The following is an 18,743-nucleotide window of genomic DNA, read 5'->3' as shown; positions in this document are numbered from 1 at the left end:
CCTCATATGCGCTCTCGCCCAAGGAACCACCTCCAAAGTGGCCGTCATCGACCCCAGCAGCTGGACAAAGTCCCAAGCTCGCGGGCGAGGCATCCGCAGGAGCAGATGGACCTGATTCTGAAGCTTGCACCACCTTTGGTCTGGGAGAAAGACAAACCCCGAGGCCTTGTCGAACCGGACCCCCAAATACTCTAGAGACAGAGGGGGGGGGGGGGGGGGTCAGGTAACTTTTGGGTATATTGACCACCCAGCCTAGCGCCCGCAGGACTGAAACCACTCTGGCTGTGGCAAGACGACTCTCGGTTGCCGAATCCACTCTGATGAGCCAGTCGTCGAGATAAGGGTGAACTCTGATACCCTCTCACCTGAGACAGGCAGCTACGACCACCATTACTTTGGAAAAGGTATGGAGAGCTGTGGCTAGGCTGAAAGGCAAAGCCTGAAACTGGAAATGTTTTCCCAACACCGCAAAGCGAAGGAACCGCTGGTGTGGAGGCCAGATAGGAATGTGCAAATAAGCTTCTTTTAGGTCCAGAGACGTGAGACAATCTCCTGGCTGCACCGCCGCAATGATGGAGCACAGGGTTTCCATGCAAAAATGTCGTACTCTGAGGGCCTTGTTGACTCTTCGTAAGTCGAGGATCAGTCTTTTCAAGGCACGACAAAATTAATGGAACTGCGGCCGCAGCTGCATTCGGCAGGAGGCACCGGGATCACCGCTCCGAGGTGCAGCAAGACTCGTAAGGTCTCCTCTACCGCCGCCCATTTTAAGGCAGTGCCGCATCAGGACTCCACAAACTCGTCTCTCACCAGGGCACCGAATTCCAGTCGGTAACCTTCTCTGATCAGGTCCAGGACCCACTGATCTGAGGTAATCTTGGTCTACTCCTCTAGAAAGAGGGAAAGACGTCCTCCTATTGCAGGCAAGGAGGAGTGGACCAGCGTCCCATCATTGTGGAGGACACCCCTGAACTCCTGGCCTTGAACCGGCCCCTGCGGAAACGTTTGTCCAAGTGAATGGAGTTTAGCGTGTTTCCAACGCTCGGGGGAGGAAATAACCCCTGAAGCCATCCCCGGGGCATCAACACCTGGAGGGAACCCAGGATGCAACGCAGTGTCAGACACCTGCAGCAGAGCTCTTTTCAGCATAAAATCCTTATGCATTAAAAGCACAAACTCAGGGGAGAAAAACTCACCCTGACCCTCCGGCTCCGAATTAGGAGAAACGGATGTAGGAGCTCCTCTGGCAGCCTCTAAACGAGGTGTACCCCTGCACTCAGACTCCTCCGCAACCACGAGGGTCGAGACATGCGACGCTTCCAAAATGGCGCCCGCTGCCAGCTCCATCGAGCGGGAAGAAACATCGCTCGCCATGCTCATACTAGCGTGAGCGTCTAAGGAGCACGTTTTACACAGCCCTGCTGATGATCTGCGCTTACCACAATGGGAGCAGCGCTTAACTCCCTCAGCAGCCATCACTAGACTGGACGGAAATATGGCACTAAAATGGCAGCTTCGCGCCAAAACTTACCCTGTTCGGAACGGCGTCCACGGGACTTCCCCCGGAGGAGCTAGGCACCACTCTCACCTCAAAAGACCGAGTCAACGAGCTCCGGTCAAGCTGCACAGAACCAGAAAGCCTCATAACAGCCACGCAGTAAAAGTGTGCTCTTTTAACACTGTGAGGAAAATTGGAGGCAGGCAGCAACAGAGGGACTCCGGGAGGCAGGGGAATGGGTAAGGCAGGGAAAGGGCGAACCTATATGGCTTTAAAGTGGGCACCACCAGTCACAACACCCCTGCTCAACTGGCAAAGCACAGGAGCCACCCCAGGCAGTCTGAAATCCAGGAGCTGATCAAGCTATGTCTACACCTGCTGGGAGATAGAAAATACTGAAAAACCACAGTGACCTTTGGACGGCTAGCCCCCAACTGCCTTCAGTATTTCTCTATCTCCACCTGCTGGTAGGCGGATACAACCCATCAGTTAATGGATTCATCTGCTGCTGATGACAAGGAAGTCAGCGTTACCTTGTGCAGAAGTTCAGAGCTCAACAAAGTTAGCCTAAGGATCCAGGGCCTACCCAGAGGCCTCTGGGAGATAATACACGCAGCTCTGACATTCCTTCACCCTCCCTGGTCTGATGCCTGGTGATGTCAGTACAGGTACACAAGATGTCTCCTACCCCTTTTGGGCGTAGTTTACATGTCTTAAGAACTAGTGCTCAGGAAAACAGAAGCCAGTCTCCATAAACTGGGTCTTCAAAGGAATTCACACCTCTTTGGTAATCAGAAGATATCAGAATCAAACCAAACAAATTGTACACAGGCTGGTACTGAGAAAAAGAATTCAGATATTTAAACCCAGAGAGGGACACAGACATTCACACATAGAACACTCAAGACAGACACACTCCCTCTTCAGCTCTGACAGAGAGACATTCATTCACTGAGACACACAAAATCAGACACACATAGAAGCAGCGCTGCAATACCTTTCTGCCCCACGTGCTGTAAGCCTATTTCTATAGAAAATACCCTTTTTCCAAGCCACACTTGTGTGTTGTATTATTGTGCTACAAAACCCTGTGCCTCTGAGAAGTGGACCTGGGACCATTAACAATACATCTGGTTTGGGATTCTACGATGGTAATTTTAAACATCCATGTCCGATTTAATGTCAAACAGAACAAGTAGGACTGCTACACATGGAGGGAAGAGCCAGGAAAGAGAAACTGACTGGGACCAACATGATTAGAAAAATAAAATGCCCAAAGGTAGAAAAAAAGCTTTTTATTCTGAATTTATGAACTGGAATGTGTTAGTTTTGGGAAATGCGCATTGTGGATTTGTTTAAAAAAAAAAAACGCAAGTAAATGAATTTTTTCTCTCTTTCTCCAGTGTTGTGGTACATGCCAAGTTGAACTTCTTGGGGTTCCTAGTTCAATTTGTTTTCATATTTCTATTTCTTATTTGTACTCTGTATTCGGCGAGTGTTTGTGCAGAAGTGCCAGCTTTTCAAAATGATTGGGGGTGCCAGACAATAGCCCCTCCTTGGACACAATGAAGGAGCTTCTTCCTCAATGTTGGGGTGCTCAGCTCCCACTTCCATCCACAGAGCTGGCTCAGATGTAGCTATGTTTTGGCTGTGATCAAGGTACAGTATTCTGTTTGCTTGTAGTTTGTGCAGACTTTTGTAGAAGTCCAACTTGTCTGTAAAACCAGCAGTAAGTATACTGGTGTTCTATGGCGCAGTATGTAATGCTGGCTGTTCATAGAAAGGGTTCTTGAGGTTTTAGTGCTACTCTTGTATGACAGGTCTGCTACATGTTGAAGTGGGATTTCTTTTTCTGGTTTTGTATGTCAGTGTGTCTGGTAGTGAAGAGGTTTATATTGCGATTGTTCAGATGGCATGAGAATCCGCATTTGTTTTTGAATGGTAACTTAAGGAGAAATGCTCTAGCTATTGCTTTTTTTTTTTGGGGGGGGGGGGGGGGGGAGGAAGGAGTTGGATTTTTGTGGATGCAGCTCATAGAACTACTATTCTGTGTCAGACCAAAGATCCTTGAAAAATTTGTTATGCTTACAGTTTAATATTTATTGTTTTCATTTTTCATGTATATTATTATTTAAATAAGTGGCCAGTATGGAAATTTTATTTTCAATACTATTTTGTAAAACAAAAATCATTAAGGAGGGGGGGAGAGAATGGGCTATTGTTAAGATGGGTTATTTACCACAAGCTGTGCTATTTTAGCACAGATCCCATTTTCTGCATCAAGACCCTACGCTTAAATAAGCCGGCAAAAGAATCGGTTGGGCCGCTGGATGACCGAGGGGTAAAAGGGGCGATCAAGGAAGACAAAGACGTAGCGGAGAGACTGAATGAATTCTTTGCTTCGGTCTTCACCGAGGAAGATTTGGGTGGGTTACCGGTGTCGGAAATGGTATTTCAAGCGGACGAGTCGGAGAAACTTATTGACTTCACGGTAAACCTGGAGGACGTAATGGGGCAGTTCGGCAAACTGAAGAGTAGCAAATCTCCTGGACCGGATGGTATTCATCCTAGAGTACTGATAGAACTGAAAAACGAGCTTGCGGAGCTACTGCTAGTGATATGCAACTTATCCTTAAAATCGAGCGTGGTACCGGAAGATTGGAGGGTGGCCAATGTAACGCCCATTTTTAAAAAAGGCTCCAGGGGAGATCCGGGAAATTATAGACCGGTGAGTCTGACGTCGGTGCCTGGGAAAATGGTAGAGGCTATTATTAAAAACAAAATTACAGAGCACATCCGAGGACATGGATTACTGAGACCAAGTCAGCATGGCTTTTGTGTGGGGAAATCTTGCCTGACCAATTTACTTCAATTCTTTGAAGGAGTGAACAAACATGTGGACAAAGGGGAGTCGGTTGATATTGTGTATCTGGATTTTCAAAAGGCATTTGACAAGGTACCTCATGAAAGGCTACAGAGGAAATTGGAGGGTCATGGGATAGGAGGAAATGTCCTATTGTGGATTAAAAACTGGTTGAAGGATAGGAAACAGAGAGTGGGGTTAAATGGGCAGTATTCACAATGGAGAAGGGTAGTTAGTGGGGTTCCTCAGGGGTCCGTGCTAGGACCGCTGCTTTTTAATATATTTATAAATGATTTAGAGATGGGAGTAACTAGCGAGGTAATTAAATTTGCTGATGACACAAAGTTATTCAAAGTCGTTAAATCACGACAGGATTGTGAAAAATTACAAGAGGACATTACGAGACTGGGAGACTGGGCGGCTAAATGGCAGATGATGTTTAATGTGAGCAAGTGCAAGGTGATGCATGTGGGAAAAAAGAACCCGAATTATAGCTACGTCATGCAAGGTTCCACGTTAGGAGTTACGGACCAAGAAAGGGATCTGGGTGTCGTCGTCGATAACACACTGAAACCTTCTGCTCTGTGTGCTGCTGCGGCTAAGAAAGCGAATAGAATGTTGGGTATTATTAGGAAAGGTATGGAAAACAGGTGTGAGGATGTTATAATGCCGTTGTATCGCTCCATGGTGCGACCGCACCTTGAGTATTGTGTTCAATTCTGGTCGCCGCATCTCAAGAAAGATATAGTAGAATTGGAAAAGGTGCAGCGAAGGGCGACTAAAATGATAGCGGGGATGGGACGACTTCCCTATGAAGAAAGACTAAGGAGGCTAGGGCTATACAGCTTGGAGAAGAGACGGCTGAGGGGAGACATGATAGAGGTATATAAAATAATGAGTGGAGTGGAACAGGTGGATGTGAAGCTTCTGTTCACGCTTTCCAAAAATACTAGGACTAGGGGGCATGCGATGAAACTACAGTGTAGTAAATTTAAAACAAATCGGAGAAAATATTTCTTCACCAAACGTGTAATTAAACTCTGGAATTCGTTGCCGGAGAAAGTGGTGAAGGCGGTTAGCTTAGCAGAGTTTAAAAAGGGGTTGGACGGTTTCCTAAAGGCCAAGTCCATAAACCGCTACTAAACGGACTTGGAAAAATCCAAAATTCCAGGAATAACATGTATAGAATGTTTGTACGTTTGGGAAGCTTGCCAGGTGCCCTTGGCCTGGATTGGCCGCTGTCGTGGACAGGATGCTGGGCTCGATGGACCCTTGGTCTTTTCCCAGTATGGCATTACTTATGTACTTATATTACCACAAGTCATAAGTACATATATAACCCACATTGATTAACTGCCCCCCTGGATCATGCATATACTTTAAATCCATGTTTACAGAGATAGAGCAGTTGCATTTATAAATTAACTTTCCTAATACCGTGCAGTATTTCTCCATCCCAACCTAGCTAATCCAGGTCATCAGGGTGCCAAAAATTTCTGGGGAGACACTTTCATCAAATGTGTGTTGAGAAACACATTGATTAATCCTAGATTTGTGTCATGTAGCTGCAAATGTGTATTACTACCGGTGATATGCTTTAAAATAGCTTTATTAAATATGAGTTTTCCCCAAGTATATGTACATACCAGCTTCCTTTTTATCCACAAATAGAGTACTGTGTGTACAAGACCAAGTTCACTTCCAGACCTGCCACTGCCCCCACACTTCCACTTCCTTTATGTACAAATTAACACTGAATTCCTTAGTTGACCAGAGATAAGCATTCTGAAGATTCTGCTAAATCTGTATTCCCCCTTCCACCAGTTGATTCCAAATAGTCAGACCTCATTCCCCCCAATTGTCAAACTGATGCCCCAGCCTGCATGCTGCCCCATACCTTTAGTCTACTGAAAATCCCCATATAGAACCTCTCACTGAGAGTCAAGAGATATTGAAGCTGAATCTGAGAGACAAAATAATGCTGTAACAAACCCCTGCCCTCTCCCTTCCTCCATCCAGTCCCACATGTTAGACTTGTGCTGCCACAAACTGAGGTCCAGAAGCCCTAATCCTCATACCTCTTTCCTCCTTGCTAATAATGCCCAAGCTATTCCTAATGGACGATGTCTCCAGATTAAACTGAGAATGATGGTTTGCCAAGCTTTCAGTTCACTAGACAAAAAGTGAATTATACAGACAATGCTTGAAATAACTATAAAAGCCTTGGTAGCAGATTCATTTTGATAGCAGCAACAACAGAAGTCACTACTGCATTACCTCAGGTCTTCCTAGATCAGTTTCAATAAGGGGGTGTAAAGGTGCTCCATACACATGAGCTGTGACTTGTAATTACCCCCAGGTACTTCAAGTGCTCTTTAACCAATCTAAATGGAAAGCTCTTCAAGCTGCTTATGTTTCACCCTATCCTAGGCTAGCATTTAAAACTTCCATTTTGTCCATGTAGATTTCAAATCTAGAAATCTCCCATGTGCCTTAAATTCTTTATGAAGCACTGGAAGTAATGTTTCTAGTCAAGTCAAAGATGAAATGACAACAGATTTTATGCACGTCTCCCCATACTCTACGTTGTTCTATTGCTATTGTCTAGTTATCTACACCATTGGCTCCATAACAATTAATAACAGCGTGGTAAGGCTCATCCTTCCACCCCATATGAGGTGCAAGACCCTCTTTACATTCTCTATAGTCTGCTCCCACCTATCCTTATGGTTGAAGTTGCCTAAGCTATGGAATAGACTGAAGGCAGAGGAGCAATGGTCACAGGAGGGAATACCTGCACTTGCCCAGACAGCTTTCTAGACTCTCTGGGCCTTTGGGAGAACAGATCCAAATCTGGCACCACCAGGTATGAAGTCACCATGTCCAGTCGATTTATCCTGCTGTCCACAGAGAACTATTACAGGTATCCTCACTTTCTCAGTTTTACCCTTGAATACCACACAGCCCAGCAAACTGGATGTCAGTGAAAACAAATGATCCAAAACAAAAGGCTTCCAGGAATAAATTACTGTAAATTAAGCACAGTAACACCCACCTCAAAGGCAACAAAACTGGCTACCTGATTAGCTGCTTCACAATGATGGTTTTGCCACCTCTCAATGAGTGCCCAAGAAGGGGGCATTTCTTTAAAACTGCTCTCTGACACAACCCACCTTTCTACACTTGACAAGGTGATACGGAAACCTGCAGGCTCGGATCTGATGATTTGAATCATACGGACATTGAAGTAGGGCCTCTGGATCTAACGTGTCAGCTGAAAAATAAAATACATTATTTAAATACAGAACCACTGTGGCTCTCTGGGGTCTAAGAAAACAGGTTAGTAAAGCTGAGAAATTCTCTCATTTTTGCAGTGCTTGATGTATTTGTATTTTATGATATACTGCTATTTACCATAGATACTTGCATATAGATTGCCCTCATGCATAAAGTCATAACCTAACTCTGAATCTTAAGCAATGAGAAAATATGATGATTTGCATGCAAGTCACTATACAAATATACACTTGTACCTTATTTACTGAACATGCTCCAGGTGGCGCAATTCAAAAACATACATAAAGATATCCAGCTTGGGATTACCACATGTGAGAATATGGCCTGCTTATCCTCTGAGAAAGCAAACATACTTAACCTGTAGCAGGTGTGAATACCTTCCCAGCCGCCGTGAGAGAACAGGGCCAGCAGTACAATACTAGAGCATGGAAAGCAACTCCAAGGGGAGGAGGAATGGTATGTGAGAATGAACGATCTGTCACTAAGGACTACTGCTACAGGTGAGTATCTTTGTTTTCTTAGAGGACAAGGCGGCCATATTCTCACATGTGGTAATCCCAAGATGGATATCTTTATACATGCTTTTGAATTGTGCCAGCTGGAGCATCATTACCGTGGTGAACCTGCCCTCCCTCAGCTGGTACGTCTGTGTTTTTTTTTATAATGGGGCAGGAAATAAGCCTTACTTAAAGGGGGAACAGCTGACGAGGAATACTTTAACACTTCCACAAGGTATTCTTTCAGAGACATCAAAAGGAGACATCCTACCTGATTTAGTAAAATTCAGCACACGAAGATTCAATCTTCTATTATAGTTATCTATATGTTGAATCCTTTCAGAAATCCTGGTGTTGTCTTTAATAATGGAAACTGAACCTTTCAGCTCTAATCTCTGCATTAGTTTGTTCCGTAAGTACATAAGTGTTGCCACACTGGGACAGACCGAAGGTCCATCAAGCCCAGAATCCTGTTTCCAACGGTGGACAATCCAGGTTACAAGTACCTGGCAAGATGCCAAGACAATACAATACATTTTATGCTACTTATCCTAGAAATAAGCAGTGGATTTTCCCCAAGTCCAATCTTAATAATGGCTTATGGACTTCTCTTTTAGGAAGCGATCCAAACTTTTTTAAAACCCCGCTAAGTTAACTGTGTGCTTTACCACACTCTATGGCAACAAATTCCAGAGTCTAACTACTTGTTGATTGAAGAAATATTTTGTCCGATTTGTTTTAAATGTACTAATTTGTATCTTTGTGTCCCCCCCCCACCAGTCCTTGTATTTTTGAAAAAAAAAAAAAAGTAAACAAATGAATCACATCTACCCGTTCCACTCTACTCATTTTATAGACCTCCATCATACCTCCCCTCAGCCATCTTTTCTCCAAGCTGAAGAGCTGTAACCGCTTCAGCCTTTATAGGTAAGTCATCCCATCCCCTTTATCATACAAGTCACCCTTCTCTAATTGCACTATATTTTTTGGCGACCAGAACTGAACGTTGCGGTTGCACAATGGAGCAATACAAAAGCATTATAACATCCTCATTTTTGTTTTCCATTCCTTTCCTAATACGTAACATTCTGTTTGCTTTCTTAACAGCCACCCATTGAGCAGAGGGTTGCAACGTATAGCGAATGATACATACCTGTAGCAGGTGTTTTCCGAAAACAGCAGGCTGATTGTTCTTACGACTGGGGGGCTGACGTCCACGGCAGCCCCCACCAACCGGAACAAAACTTCGCGGGCGGTCCCGCATGCAGGGCACGTCCACCGCGCATGCGCGGCCGTCTTCCCGCCCGTGCGAGACCGTTCCCGCTCAGTTGAATGACAAGCAAAGGAATGAGTAAAACGCAACTCCAAAGGGGAGGAGGGAGGGTAGGTGAGAACAATCAGCCTGCTGTCCTCACGACTGGGGTATCCCTAGCTCTCAGGCTCACTCAAAACAAGAACCCAGGTCAATTTAACCTCGCAACGGCGAGGGCATAAAGTGAATGATACATACCTGTAGCAGGTGTTCTCCGAGGACAGCAGGCTGATTGTTCTCACGACTGGGTGACGTCCGCGGCAGCCCCCACCAACCGGAAAGAAGCTTCGCGGGACGGTCGGCACGCAGGGCACGCCCACCGCGCATGCGCGGCCGTCTTCCCGCCCGTGCGCGACCGCTCCCGCCAGTTGAATGACTAGCAAAAGATGAAACACACAACTCCAAAGGGGAGGAGGGAGGGTAGGTGAGAACAATCAGCCTGCTGTCCTCGTAGAACACCTGCTACAGGTATGTATCATTCACTTTCTCCGAGGACAAGCAGGCTGCTTGTTCTCACGACTGGGGTATCCCTAGCTCTCAGGCTCACTCAAAACAAGATCCCAGGTCAATTGAACCTCGCAACGGCGAGGGTATAACAGAAATTGACCTACGAAGAACAACTAACAGAGTGCAGCCTGACCAGAATAAATTCGGGTCCTGGAGGGTGGAGTTGGATTTACACCCCAAACAGATTCTGCAGCACCGACTGCCCGAACCGACTGTCGCGTCGGGTATCCTGCTGGAGGCAGTAATGAGATGTGAATGTGTGGACAGATGACCACGTCGCAGCTTTGCAAATTTCTTCAATAGTGGCTGACTTCAGGTGGGCCACTGACGCTGCCATGGCTCTAACACTATGAGCCGTGACATGACCCTCAAGAGCCAGCCCAGCCTGGGCGTAAGTGAAGGAAATGCAATCTGCTAGCCAATTGGAGATGGTGCGTTTCCCGACAGCGACCCCTAGCCTGTTAGGGTCGAAAGAAACAAACAATTGGGCGGACTGTCTGTGGGGCTGTGTCCGCTCCAAGTAGAAGGCCAATGCTCTCTTGCAGTCCAATGTGTGCAACTGACGTTCAGCAGGGCGGGTATGCGGCCTGGGGAAGAATGTTGGCAAGACAATTGACTGGTTAAGATGGAACTCCGACACCACCTTCGGCAGGAACTTTGGGTGGGTGCGGAGCACTACTCTGTTGTGATGAAATTTGGTATATGGAGCATGAGCTACTAGGGCTTGAAGCTCACTGACCCTACGAGCTGAAGTAACTGCCACCAAGAAAATGACCTTCCAGGTCAAGTACTTCAGATGGCAGGTATTCAGTGGCTCAAAAGGAGGTTTCATCAGCTGGTGAGGACGACGTTGAGATCCCATGACACTGTAGGAGGCTTGATAGGGGGCTTTGACAAAAGCAAGCCTCTCATGAATCGAACGACTAAAGGCTCTCCAGAGATGGCTTTACCTTCCACACGATAATGGTAAGCACTAATCGCACTAAGGTGATTCCTTACTGAGTTGGTCTTGAGGCCAAACTCTGATAAGTGTAGAAGGTATTCAAGCAGGTTCTGTGCCGGGCAAGAACGAGGTTCTAGGGCCTTGCTCTCACACCAAACGACAAACCTCCTCCACTTGAAAAAGTAACTCTTTTTAGTGGAATCCTTCCTAGAGGCAAGCAGGACCCGGGAGACACCCTCCGACAGACCCAACGCGGCGAAGTCTACGCCCTCAACATCCAGGCCGTGAGAGCCAGAGACTGAAGGTTGGGGTGCAGTAACGCTCCGTCGTTCTGCGAAATGAGAGTCGGAAAACACTCCAATCTCCACGGTTCTTCTGAGGACAACTCCAGAAGAAGGGGGAACCAGATCTGACGGGGCCAAAAGGGCGCTATCAGAATCATGGTGCCGCGGTCGTGCTTGAGCTTCAGTAAGGTCTTCCCCACCAAAGGTATGGGAGGATAAGCATACAGGAGGCCGGTCCCCCAATGGAGGAGAAAGGCGTCCGACGCTAGCCTGCCGTGTGTCTGAAGTCTGGAACAGAACAGAGGCAGCTTGTGGTTGGTCTGAGAGGCGAAAAGGTCCACCGAGGGGGTGCCCCACTCTCGGAAGATCTTGCGTACCACTCTGGAATGGAGCGACCACTCGTGCGGTTGCATGACTCTGCTCAGTCTGTCGGCCAGACTGTTGTTTACGCCTGCCAGGTATGTGGCTTGGAGGAGCATGCCAAACTGGCACGCCCAGCGCCACAGCCCGACGGCTTCCTGACACAGTGGGCGAGATCCGGTGCCCCCCTGCTTGTTGACGTAATACATTGCAACCTGATTGTCTGTCCGAATTTGGATAATTTGGCAGGACAGCCGATCTCTGAAAGCCTTCAGCGCGTTCCAGATCGCTCGGAGCTCCAGGAGGTTGATCTGCAGATCCTTTTCCTGGAGGGACCACAGACCCTGGGTGTGAAGCCCATCGACATGAGCTCCCCAACCCAGGCGAGATGCATCCGTCGTCAGCACCTTCGTGGGCTGCGGAATTTGGAATGGACGTCCCAGAGTCAAATTGGTCCGGATGGTCCACCAGAGCAGTGAAGTGCGGCAACTGGTGGAGAGGCGGATGACATCTTCTAGATTCCCGGTGGCTTGGAACCACTGGGAAGCTAGGGTCCATTGAGCAGATCTCATGTGAAGACGAGCCATGGGAGTCACATGAACTGTGGAGGCCATATGACCCAGAAGTCTCAACATCTGCCGAGCTGTGACCTGCTGAGACGCTCTGGCCTGCGAAGCGAGAGACAGGAGGTTGTTGGCCCTCGCTTCGGGAAGGAAGGCCTGAGCCGTCTGGGCATTCAGCAGAGCTCCTATGAATTCCAGAGACTGGGTTGGCTGGAGATGGGACTTTGGGTAATTTATCACAAACCCCAGCAGCTCCAGGAGTTGAATAGTGCACTGCATGGACCGGAGGGCTCCCGCCTCCGAGGTGTTCTTGACCAGCCAATCGTCGAGATATGGGAACACGTGCACTCCCAGCCTGCGTAGGTACGCCGCCACCACCACGAGGCACTTTGTAAACACTCGTGGGGCGGAGGCGAGCCCAAAGGGCAGCACACAATACTGAAAGTGCCGTGCGCCCAGGCGGAATCTGAGATACTGTCTGTGAGCTGGCAGTATCGGGATGTGAGTATATGCATCCTTTAAATCCAGGGAACATAGCCAATCGTTTTTCTGAATCATTGGCAGAAGGGTGCCCAAGGAAAGCATCCTGAACTTTTCTTTGACCAGGAATTTGTTCAGGCCTCTCAGGTCTAGGATGGGACGCATCCCCCCTGTTTTCTTTTCCACAAGGAAGTACCTGGAATAGAATCCCTGCCCTTCCTGCCCGGGTGGTACGGGCTCGACCGCATTGGCGCTGAGAAGGGCGGAGAGTTCCTCTGCAAGTACCTGCTTGTGATGGGAGCTGAAGGATTGAGCTCCCGGAGGACAATTTGGAGGCAGGGAGGCCAAATTCAGGGCGTATCCGCACCGCACTATTTGGAGAACCCACTGGTCGGAGGTTATGAGAGGCCACCTTTGGTGAAAAAATTTTAACCTCCCCCCGACCGGCAGATCGTCCGGTACGGACACTTTGAGGGCGGCTATGTTCCCGTGGATCCAGTCAAAAGCCCGTCCCTGGCTTTTGCTGTGGAGGCGCAGGGGGCTGCTTAGGCGCACGCTGTTGACGGGAACGAGCGCGTTGGGGCTGTCCCTGTGCCTGACGAGGCCTTCGGGTCGGCTGGTTGTACCTACGCTTTGCAAAAGAATAGGGTGCAGCCTGCCGGGCCCGGGAAAAACGTCCACCTGTGGAGGTGGATGCTGAAGGCGCCCGGTGGGAGAGTTTGTCGAGGGCGGTTTCCCGCTGGTGCAGTTGGTCCACCATCTGCTCGACCTTCTCACCGAAAATGTTATCCCCCCGGCAAGGGACGTCTGCCAGTCTCTGCTGGGTGCGGTTGTCCAGGTCAGAGGCACGCAGCCATGAGAGCCTGCGCATCACTATACCTTGGGCCGCAGCACGAGATGCCACGTCACAGGTGTCATAGATACCCCTGGACAGGAACTTTCTGCACGCCTTCAGCTGCCTGACCACCTCCTGATAAGGCCTGGACTGCTCCGGCGGGAGCTTCTCGACCAGGTCCGCCAGTTGTTGCACATAGGTCCGCATGTGAATGCTCATATAGAGCAGGTATGACTGGATGCGGGTCACAAGCATGGAGGATTGGTAGGCCTTCCTCCCAAACGAGTCCAGAGTGCGAGACTCCCGCCCCGGGGGCGCCGAGGCGGTATCCCTCGAACTCCGTGCCCTCTTGAGAGCAGAATCCACGACCGCCGAGTCATGAGGCAATTGGGGCCGCATTAACTCTGGGTCGGAGTGGATCCTGTATTGGGACTCTGCTTTCTTGGGAATGGTGGGGTTAGTTAACGGTCGCACCCAGTTCCGAAGCAGTGTCTCTTTGAGGACATTGTGCAGCGGCACCGTGGAGGACTCTCTAGGTGGTGATGGATAGTCGAGGACCTCGAGCATCTCGGCCCTCGGCTCTTCCACAGAGACCACGGGGAAGGGAATGCTAATAGACATATCCCGCACAAAGGAGGCAAAGGAGAGACTCTCGGGAGGTGAGAGCTTCCTCTCCGGTGAAGGCGTGGGGTCCGAGGGAAGGCCCGTAGACTCCTCTGAGGAGAAATATCTAGGGTCCTCCTCTTCCCCCCATGAGTCCTCATCCTCGGTATCGGACATAAGCTCATGTAGCTGAGTCCTGAACCGGGCCCGGCTCGACGTCGAGGCACCAGGGTCTCGGTGTCGTCGAGCGGTGGACTCCCGCGCCGGCGGGGACGGAGCTCCCTCCATCGACGTGGACTCCACCTGCGTGGCGGTCGAGACCGGCGCCGCAAGCGGCGGCGGTGTCGACAGCCCCGGCGCCGGGCTAGAGCTCGCCGGCGCCACAGACATCGGCGCCGGGCACAGCCTGGCGCATCAGCCCTTCCAGGATCCCCGGAAGGATGGCTCTGAGGCACTCGTCCAGGCCCGCTGCCGGGAAAGGCGGTGGGGCCGGTAGGGGTGTCGGCGTCAGAAGCTGATGGGGGCCAGGAGACGGCACCGAGGTGCCGGAACCCCGACGCGTCGGTACCTCCACAACCGACGGGGACCTCTCCTCTCGACGAGTACGCTTCGGCGTCGCCTCCTCTCCGATATCCGGATGCACCGAGGGCGACCGGTGACGACGCTTCTTATCCTTCTTGCGATGCCCGTCACCGGCGCCGGAAGGCATGGAGGAGGAGGAGGTCGATCCCCCTCGGTCTCGAGGTACCGGGTCAGACAGGGTTCGGTCCCGTGGCCCACGAGCTGAGGGAGTGACCGGGGCCGACTGCCCACGCGGCCTCTCACCTCCACTCTCACCGGAGGACCGGCGGGCCGACGGGACCTGTTCTCCTGGGGTCGATGCCATCGGTGCCGATGTCTCGGGCATCGATACCGGTACCGAAGGACCGGGCGTCGGTACCGATGCCGTCGAGGTCAACGTCGAGGGGCCGGCGCAAGTTCCAAAAAAACGGTCCCGCAGAACTTGCCTCGCAATCTGAGTCCGTTTCCGGAGACCGAGACACAGGGAACACGACTTGATATTGTGCTCCGGCCCGAGGCACTGGAGGCACCAAGCGTGGGTGTCGGTCTGCGAGATCGGCCGGCCGCAGCGACCACACTTTTTAAATCCACACGGGACCTTCGAGGACATCGACGGAAAAATCGCATCGGCGAAGTCAAAGTCGTCAATGGTGGCTGGAATCACACCTCGAAAAAAGAAACGACCGAGCGGCCACTAGGCCGCAACGCGGCGTCCCCGCTGGAAGCGAGGGAAAAGGGGAGCGCGTGCTCCACACGCTCAGGTTTTTTTTGTTTTTTTTTTTTGAAAAGGAAACCGGCGATAACCCAAAAACAAGAGAGAAAAAGAAAAGCGACGATCCGCGTAAACGCGATCGAAATTCCGGCGGCTGAAACAGAGAGAGCGGCAAAGCACAACTCTCTCCAGACGTGGAAAAAAAAGGAACTGGCGGGAGCGGTCGCGCACGGGCGGGAAGACGGCCGCGCATGCGCGGTGGGCGTGCCCTGCGTGCCGACCGTCCCGCGAAGCTTCTTTCCGGTTGGTGGGGGCTGCCGCGGACGTCACCCAGTCGTGAGAACAAGCAGCCTGCTTGTCCTCGGAGAACAGAAATTGACCTACGAAGAACAACTGAGAGTGCAGCCTGACCAGAATAAAATCGGGTCCTGGAGGGTGGAGTTGGATTCAAACCCCAAACAGATTCTGCAACACCAACTGAAGGCAGTAATGTGATGTGAATGTGTGGACAGATGACCACGTCGCAGCCTTGCAAATCTCTTCAATAGTGGCTGACTTCAAGTTGGCCACTGACGCTGCCATGGCTCTAACACTATGAGCCGTGACATGACCCTCAAGAGCCAGCCCAGCCTGGGCGTAAGTGAAGGAAATGCAATCTGCTAGCCAATTGGAGATGGTGCGTTTCACAATTGGGCGGACTGTCTGTGGGGCTATGTCCGCTCCAGATACAAGGCCAACGCTCGCTTGCAGTCCAATGTGTGCAACTGACGTTCAGCAGGGCGGGTATGCGGTCTGGGAAAGAATGTTGGCAAGACAATTAACTGGTTAAGATGGAACTCCGACACCATCTTTGGCAGGAACTTAGGGTGAGTGCGGTGTACTACTCTGTTATGATGAAATTTGGCATAAGGAGCATGAGCTACCAGGGCTTGAAGCTCACTGACTCTACGAGCTGAAGTAACTGCCACCAAGAAAATGACCTTCCAGGTCAAGTACTTCAGATGGCAAGAATTCAGTGGCTCAAAAGGAGGTTTCATCAGCTGGTGACGACGTTGAGATCCCATGACACTGCAGGAGGCTTGACAGGAGGCCTTGACAAAAGCAAGCCTCTCATGAATCGAACGACTAAAGGCTCTCCAGAGATGGCTTTACCCTCTACACGGTGATGGTAAGCACTAAGGTGATTCCTTACTGAGTTGGTCTTGAGACTAGACTCTGATAAGTGCAGAAGGTTTTCAAGCAGGTTCTGTGCAGGACAAGAACGAGGTTCTAGGGCCTTGCTCTCACACCAAACGACAAACCTCCTCCACTTGAAAAAGTAACTCTTTTTAGTGGAATCCTTTCTAGAGGCAAGCAAGACACGAGACACACCCTCAGACAAACCCAACGAAGCATAATCTACGCCCTCAACATCCAGGCCGTGAGAGCCAGAGACTGAAGGTTGGGGTGCAGAAGCGCTCCGTCATTCTGCGAAATGAGAGTCGGAAAACACTCCAATCTCCACAGTTCTTCGGAGGACAACTCCAGAAGTAGAGGGAACCAGATCTGACGGGGCCAAAAAGGCACTATCAGAATCATGGTGTCATGGTCTTGCTTGAGCTTCAGCAAGGTCTTCCCCACCAAAGGTATGGGAGGATAAGCATACAGGAGGCCGTTCCCCCAATGGAGGAGAAAGGCATCCGACGCCAGTCTGCCATGCGCCTGTAGTCTGGAACAGAACAGAGGCAGCTTGTGGTTGGTCAGAGGCGAAAAGGTCCACCAAGGGGGTGCCCCACTCTCGGAAGATCTTGCGTACCACTCTGGAATGGAGCGACCACTCGTGCGGTTGCATGACTCTGCTCAGTCTGTCAGCCAGATTGTTGTTTACGCCTGCCAGGTATGCGGCTTGGAGAAGCATGCCGAACTGGCAAGCCCAACGCCACATTGACGGCTTCCTGACACAGGGGGCGAGATCCGGTGCCCCCCTGCTTGTTGATATAATACATTGCAACCTGATTGTCTGTCCGAATTTGGATGATTTGGTAGGACAGCCGATCCCTGAAGGCCTTCAGCGCGTTCCAGACCGCTCGGAGCTCCAGGAGGTTGATCTGAAGATCTTGTTCCTGGAGGGACCACAGTCCCTGGGTGTGGAGCCCATCGACATGAGCTCCCCACTCCAGGCGAGATGCATCCGTCAGCACCTTCGTGGGCTGCGAAATTTGGAATGGACGTCGCAGGGTCAAATTGGTCCGAATCGTCCACCAGTGCAGCGAATTGCGGCAACTGACGGACAGGCGGATGACATCTTCAAGATTCCCGGTGGCTTGGCACCACTGGGAAGCTAGGGTCCATTGAGCAGATCTCATGTGAAGGAGAGCCATGGGAGTCACATGAACCGTAGAGGCCATATGACCCAGAAGTCTCAACATCTGCCGAGCTGTGACCTGCTGAGACGCTCTGGTCTGGGAAGCGAGAAACAGGAGATTGTGCGCCATCGCTTCGAGAAGAAAGGCCTGAGCTGTCTGTGAATTCAGCTGAGCTCCTATGAATTCCAGAGATTGGACTGGCTGGAGTTGGGACTTCGGGTAATTTATCACAAACCCCAGCAGCTCCAGAAGGTGAATAGTGCAGTGCATGGATCGAAGAGCTCCTGCCTCTGAGGTGCTGTTGACCAGCCAATCGTCGAGATACGGGAACACATGCACCCCTAGCTTGCGTAGATACGCCGCAACCACCACAAGGCACTTCGTGAACACCCGTGGTGCAGAGGCGAGCCCAAAGGGCAGCACACAATACTGAAAGTGCCGTGTCCCCAGACGGAATCTGAGATACTGTCTGTGAGCTGGCAGTATCGGGATGTGAGTGTAAGCGTCCTTTAAATCCAGGGAACATAGCCAATCGTCTTTCTGAATCATGGGTAGAAGGGTGCCCAAGGAAAACATCCTGAACTTTTCTCGGACCAGATATTTGTTCAGGCCTCTCAGGTCTAGGATGGGGCGCATCCCCCCCCCCCCGTTTTCTTTTCCACAAGGAAGTACCTGGAATAGAATCCCTGCCCTTCCTGCCCGGGCTCGACCGCATTGGCGCTGAGAAGGGCGGAGAGTTCCTCTGCAAGTACCTGCCTGGTGGGAGCTGAAGGATTGAACTCCTGGTGGACAATTTGGTGGGGTGGAGATCAAATTCAGGGTGTATCCACACCACACTATTTGGAGAACCCACTGGTCGGAGGTTACGAGAGGCCACCTTTGGTGAAAAAACTGTCAACCTCCCCCCGATCGGCAGGTCGTCCGGTACGGGTACTTTGATGGCGGCTATGTTCCCATGGATCGAGTCAAAAGCCCGTCCCCTGCTTTTGCTGTGGAGGCGCAGGGGGCTGCTTAGGCGCACGCTGTTGACAGGAACGAGCGCGCTGGGACTGTCCCTGTGCCTGAGGAGGCCTTCGGGCCAGC

General features: G+C 50.6%; 1 protein-coding gene across 5 annotated transcripts in view; it reads right to left on the bottom strand.

The window, feature by feature from the left end:
• LOC115465071 (gametocyte-specific factor 1-like) overlaps positions 1-18,743 on the bottom strand; it is a 153,901-nt gene that overhangs the window by 103,074 nt on the left and 32,084 nt on the right. For all 5 annotated transcript variants that reach the window (XM_030195471.1, XM_030195472.1, XM_030195475.1 and 2 more), the window contains exon 4: positions 7,535-7,635. In XM_030195471.1, the coding sequence (XP_030051331.1) occupies positions 7,535-7,635 (101 nt within the window). The remainder of the gene's footprint in view (positions 1-7,534; positions 7,636-18,743) is intronic.

The sequence above is a fragment of the Microcaecilia unicolor genome, chromosome 3 (assembly GCF_901765095.1).
Source record: "Microcaecilia unicolor chromosome 3, aMicUni1.1, whole genome shotgun sequence".
In the NCBI taxonomy this organism is placed as follows: domain Eukaryota; kingdom Metazoa; phylum Chordata; class Amphibia; order Gymnophiona; family Siphonopidae; genus Microcaecilia; species Microcaecilia unicolor.
This window is presented reverse-complemented; position numbering and strand designations above follow the sequence as displayed.